We start from the raw sequence: 6,016 nt of genomic DNA on the forward strand, positions 1-6,016 counted from the left end.
GATCTGCTTTTCTAAATTAATTTTTTTTTTTTCTAAGTAAAAAAATATAGATGTATACATTTTTAATTTTTTTTTTTCATAATTAAAAAACAGCGTTAAGCAATGAATATTACACATTAAATTTAAAAAAAACAATATTTCTAAGCTAAGAATAAAGAAATAATGTTTTTACTAAGTTAAAAAATAAAGCGTATGAATCTTTTTTCCAAAATTAAAAAAAATACTACTAAAATAATTCCGAAAAAAAACCAAAATTAAAGAAAATGTTTTATTTTTCATAGTTAAAAAGTTATAAGTTAAAATAAAAACCATTTTTAAATTTTTTTTGCAAGTTACATTTAAAAAAGTAATTTTAACAAAAAATAACTACATGATATAATTAAAAGGTCCGGCTAGGTGAGTATATTTTTTAATGTCTATTGTTTAAAAATATGTTTGTTCATTAATCAGCTTTTCAAATATCAAGCAGCTCTTTTTACAGCCAAATTTCAAAAGTACGGTTATTTCTTTATTGTATCACCGGATATGTCCTTCACAACTCATTGTAAGCCACATGCTTGTCTTTGATTATCCAAAACGAGTCGACAATCTCGCCATTTTTATCATCCGAAACTTGCTCGAAGTACAGATGTGTGTGATTGTGGGCCTTCATGCGCGTGTAGCCATAATCCTAAAGCGTGAAAAGATTTATAGCAGAGAAAAACTTATAAAAAAGAATTGGAGACATTGAAATTAGCGAACTCACATTGCTGTGGTAGGCGTTCCAGGCCGGCAGCGTCTCGGAGAATGGTTCGCGTTCCTCTTTGCAGCCAGCCGAGCCGGTTATGATTTGTATCGGCGCCTTGGGATTGGTGTAGGGTGCTGCGGCCGAACCATTATACACCTTGAAATCATAAATAGGCCAGAGACGCGTATAGAAATGCTCGTGCGCGAATATTTCCACGTCGACGCCATTTTTGTAGAATAAGTCCTCCAAACCGAACCACTTCACCAACGGCAAACCCTGTCTTATGTATGTCTCCAACTTCTCATTGCAATCGTACTCCTTTTCGTCGCTACAGTACATCGGACGATGACCATAAGTTATGATCCAGGGGCGTTGTGCACGATTCTCCGGCTTGTTGGCTTCGCGCAAATCATTCTCCAGCCACTCGAATTGTTTTGTGAGCAATTTGAAACCATATTGCAAGAAGTAATAGACCTCAGTGGAGAAGGAAACAAAGTGTACGGGGCCCAAATCGAAACTGTACCACAGGCTGTCCCTTTCGCCGGGCATGTTGAAGCGCGTTTTGTAGTTCGAAAAGTTGCTACGCATTTAATTTAAATTAATATTTTTTTTTATTATTTAACAAATATATATATATAACAGCAACGCTTTGCACACTCACTATTTCTCCTCATGATTGCCTGGACAAACCATATACGGCACATATGCCGCAATCGTTTCCACTTGCCTCATAAACTCATCGCCCACACGCGCATTCTCCGTATCCATGTCGTAAGCGAAGTCGCCCACATGTATGATAGCGTCGTACATGCCCTGCTGCGTGTCCTGCTGCAAGCGCGCCAACGACTGCGCGTTCTCATTGCCCATATCGCCAAAGATGGCCAAACTCGGTTGCCAGTCGCTGCCTCTCGGTGGCGTGGTGAAGCTGAACCGCGCAGACCAGCCCAAATCACTGCCGCACGAGTATTCATAGCGCGTATGTGGTTTCAAATCACGCAGCGTTACTTTGTGTATGTATTGTGCGTGCTGCTTCTTACCGCCATCGACAAAAATACGCGCATCGCCAGTGACGTTGACCAAACTCTTAGCGTCGGTGTAGTTTTCGCCGTACAGCACGACGGACTGGTTGGTGGCATCGCGCGTGGACCAGGTCACAACAATGTCAGCGAGGCTATCTTGTGAAAGAAATATCATATATGTATGTAAATGATTGCCCGTTCGAACTTAAGTATTATAAGGTAAGTCACATCACTATAAACAACACATTATTGGTATCCGGTCATGTTGCAAACATTTTAAGCTCTAAAATAAGTTGGGTTGTTGGAAATTTTTCATAAAGCCAGAAAAAATATTAGTCACATCACATCGTACCATGTCATATGACATAACATCACAACATCACCATGTATGCTACCAATCGTAATAAAAAAATTAAAGTCATATCACCACATCACATCATAACATAACACATGACTTACATCACATCGTTGCAAGGAGTGCTCCAAATCGTAACATAATGCCATAAATGAAATAGAATGGAGTAAATAAAAATATATAACAGCACTCATATAACATCTTTCATACAACAGCAACAACAACACACGCATTGTATTAAACAATACTCAGCTACAAAAAGTAAATATTTATAGCCAAAGTCACACATCAAATCACACTTGAACAAATCATCCTATTAAGGTAAATTATTTCATAACGAAAATAAATACATGTGTTCTAATTAGTTAACTTAGCGTGGCAAAATCAATTGTCTTCAAACGGCACATTAATGCAAAATAAAATTGTTTTCCATACAAAGACTTGAGCTTGATTGGTCTCTTTGTATGACAGCTATATGCTATAGTGGTCCGATAATGGCAGTTCCGACAAATGAGCAGCTTCTTGTGGAAAAAAGAACGTGTGCAAAATACCAGTGCAATATCTCAAAAACTGAGGAACTAGTTCGCATTTTCGCAGCAGATGGACTTGGCTAAAGCGGCTCAGCCCCTCACGCTGATCATTTATATATATGTACCTACATACAGACGTTTACTTCTGGGTGTTACAGGCTTCGTGCGTAGTATAATTATATGAAAATTCTCTAATTTGAATTGATAAGTGGAAAAGTAAAATTATTTGGTACTTTTGCTATTTTCGAAAAACGATTTACCATATTACAAGGCTTTTATTTGTTTATAATTTAGATTAAGTATTTTTGGATATTATTAAGCAATGTAAATATTTGTAAATATAATATTAAATATTTAGAAAATGCAGAGTTACAAGTGTAAAATATATGAAAAAAATAATTATATTAAATTAAAAAAATTTAATAAATAAAAATAGAAAAAAAAAACAGTTAAATATAAAAACAATAAAATGCATAAAAAAAGCAAACAAATAAAATAAAAAATTAATAAATGTTACAATATAAGATATATTAAATAAAAAAATTAAATGCAGTAAAAATAAAGAAAAACTAAAATAAAAAAAATAAATAAATTTCAAATTAATAAAGTAAATTTAAAAATTAACAAAATAAAAAAAGAAATGTAATGTAAATGTAAATGTGAAAAATAGACAAAAACAAAAAACGATAGTTTAGTTGAAACAATATATACTAAAGAAAAGTTTATTGCTTTTGCTCTAATAATTGCTATATTAGTTTTGGAAAAAATTTTAATTTTTTGAGATGAAAATGTTATTGATGCTGATGGGTGCTTTTTATAATTATTTTAATCTTTTCACACTAAAAATTAATTTATTTTTAATTTTATTTTTCTTTTTTGAAAGAAAAATTAATTTTTTCAGATGAAAATTATAATGGGAGTTTTTTATAATTATTTTAATTTTTTCAAACTAAAAATTAATTTAATTTTTATTTTTATTTTTGAATTTTCACTTACAAAGCAAATCTTCACACAGCCATCGTTTAATGTTTTTAATTTTTGTATAAAAATTTTTATATAATAATGGAATGCATATTTTGCAATATTTAAGTATATTTTGATAATTTTTGTCATAAAATGCATAAATATATAAAAAAAAAATACGAATGTGTAATATTTTGAGGTTAGAGATTGCTTTTATCGTTATTATTATTGTTATTGCTATTTCTCATGTCCTTTTAAACGTTTACTCCTCGACATAACTGCCATGCTTGTCCTTGACAACCCAGAATGCATCAATAATCTGCCCATCCTTGTCATCGGACACCTGTTCAAAGTACAAATGTGTGTCGTTGTGCGCCTTGAGACGAGTATAACCGAAATCCTGACTATGAAATGCGCTCCACTTGGGCATCACTTTAAAGAAGGGCTCACGCCCCTCCTTATTACCCGCCGAACCGGTTATAATGTGCACAGGCGCACGTGGATTGCGATAAGGCGCGGTCAGTGAGCCATTAAACACTTTGTAATCATAGATGGGCCACAAACGCTCATAGCAATGTTCATGCGCCCATATCGCGACATCGACGCCCTGCTCATAGAACAGTTTCTCCAGGCCGAACATATGCAATACCGGCAAACCAGCGCGCACAACCGTTTCATGCTTGGAACAGTCATCACCGTTGTCATTACTACAATACATCGGACGATGTGCAAAGGTTATTATCCAAGGACGTGTTTTGCGGTTCTCTGGTCGATTCGCCGTCTCTAAGTCACGCACCAGCCACTCGTACTGCGAAACTAAACTCTTCAAGCCGTAGTGGAGAAAGTAGTAGAGCTCGGTTGAGAAGGCCACAAAGTGTATGGGACCCAAATCGAAGCTATAGAATAGATTCTCCGTGCCGCCGGGCATATTAAAGCGCGCGCGATAATTCGAAAAATTGCTACAGTGTAGCATGGAAATACATGTAAGTGGAAATTATGGATATATTGTTTTGTTTAACACTCACTAGGTCTGCTCGTGATTGCCCGCACACACCATATACGGTACATAAGCTGCTATGGCCTCCACTTGGCGCATGAACTCATCGCCAACGGCGGCATTCTCTGAATGCATATCGTAAGCGAAATCGCCCACGTGCAAAATGGCATCGTACATGTCGCGTTGCGTGTCCTGCTGCAAGCGCGGCAAAGACTGCGCATTCTCATTGCCCAAATCACCGTATATCGCTAGTGTGGGCGACCAATCCGCATGCGTCGGTGGTGTGCGGAACCAAAATTGTGGCGACCAGCCAAGCTTGCTGCCACAATGGTAAATATAACGCTTTTCTGGTTGCAAATTAGACAAAGTCACCTGGTACAGTGAATAGAAAACATATTTAAAACGGCACAGTAGGGACAAATAATGCCAAAGCAATTATGTACTTACGCGATGTATGTATTGTACGCTGTGCGCGCTGCCGCCATCCACAAACTTTTTTGGTGGCTCTGTTGCCTTTTGCACAAACTCAAACGTTTCAAGGCCATATTCGCAGATGGACGCTTTAGTGTCGTCGCGCGTGGACCAAGTCACAACGATGTCGCGTGTGGTTTCTTTAAAAACAAAATATTTGCAAAAAGTGTTTTTGATATTTTCGTAATAAGTTTAATGAACTCGAAAACTAAAAAACACTGAATTCGGACCAAGCAGAACGTTATGTACTAACCGAAATCATAAGAATTTAAGTGTAGTAACATGTGCCGAGACTAAATATTTCAAATTATATTTTCATTATCGAGGAGATCATCTCGTTACTGAAAAAGTAGGGACCCATTGGAGACCTTAAAAAGTATATAATAAATTCTGGATAAGTAGAAGTTTACCCTGCTACAATATCCAGAACGAAGCTGCGCAAGGGTCAGTCTCGTTTCTCGCGGTGTTCGTATGTTTATACGCGAACTGGCACCTCAGTTTTGAGATACCCCTTATAAAGCCAATAAACTATTGAAAATCATATTTATTTTTCCAGAAGTAAACGTTTATTCAATACTCGAATAAATTGAATCTTTTGTTACAAAATAATCACTAAACCATATACACCACCACAGATATTTTTCAAAAACAATTGTTCACACAAAATGTATACTTAAATTGTAAAAGTGGTAAAAACACCTTCATATTGTATAACATATTGTATAAAATAAAAAGAGTAAAATTCAAAATAAACAGAGATTGGCTATAATTTGCTAGGTACAAGGGTTTTGTATTTCAGTTAATACTGTGAAAAGCCGATTTTTTTAAAACATAAAACGGAATGTTAATTTTTGGGTATTGTATCCAGGGTTGCAAATAACACATTGAAAAATAGTAATACATTTTTTAAATTTCCCAAAAAAATATTTTAAAAATTTAATTTTTAATTCCAAA

At 35.3% G+C, this 6,016-nt stretch overlaps 2 protein-coding genes across 2 annotated transcripts in view; both read right to left on the reverse strand.

The window, feature by feature from the left end:
• Positions 1 to 393: 393 nt before the first annotated feature.
• Positions 394 to 6,016, reverse strand: part of LOC108976276 (acid phosphatase type 7-like) — a 9,070-nt gene continuing 3,447 nt past the window's right edge. The window contains exons 2-4 of the mRNA XM_018945257.1: positions 1,389 to 1,902; positions 746 to 1,307; positions 394 to 670 (exon numbers count right to left, since the gene is read on the reverse strand). Coding sequence (XP_018800802.1) covers positions 533 to 670; positions 746 to 1,307; positions 1,389 to 1,902 — 1,214 coding nt within the window. The 3' untranslated portion in view covers positions 394 to 532. The remainder of the gene's footprint in view (positions 671 to 745; positions 1,308 to 1,388; positions 1,903 to 6,016) is intronic.
• Positions 3,602 to 5,464, reverse strand: LOC108976277 (acid phosphatase type 7-like; the record flags this gene model as incomplete). The annotated part of the gene is given in 4 exon segments (XM_018945259.1): positions 3,602 to 4,553; positions 4,620 to 4,963; positions 5,039 to 5,202; positions 5,316 to 5,464. Coding segments are annotated over 4 exon segments (1,236 nt in total). The 5' UTR covers positions 5,347 to 5,464.

Source organism: Bactrocera latifrons, unplaced genomic scaffold (assembly GCF_001853355.1).
Source record: "Bactrocera latifrons isolate USDA-ARS-PBARC rearing strain unplaced genomic scaffold, ASM185335v1 scaffold_74, whole genome shotgun sequence".
Taxonomy (NCBI): Eukaryota; Metazoa; Arthropoda; class Insecta; order Diptera; family Tephritidae; genus Bactrocera; species Bactrocera latifrons.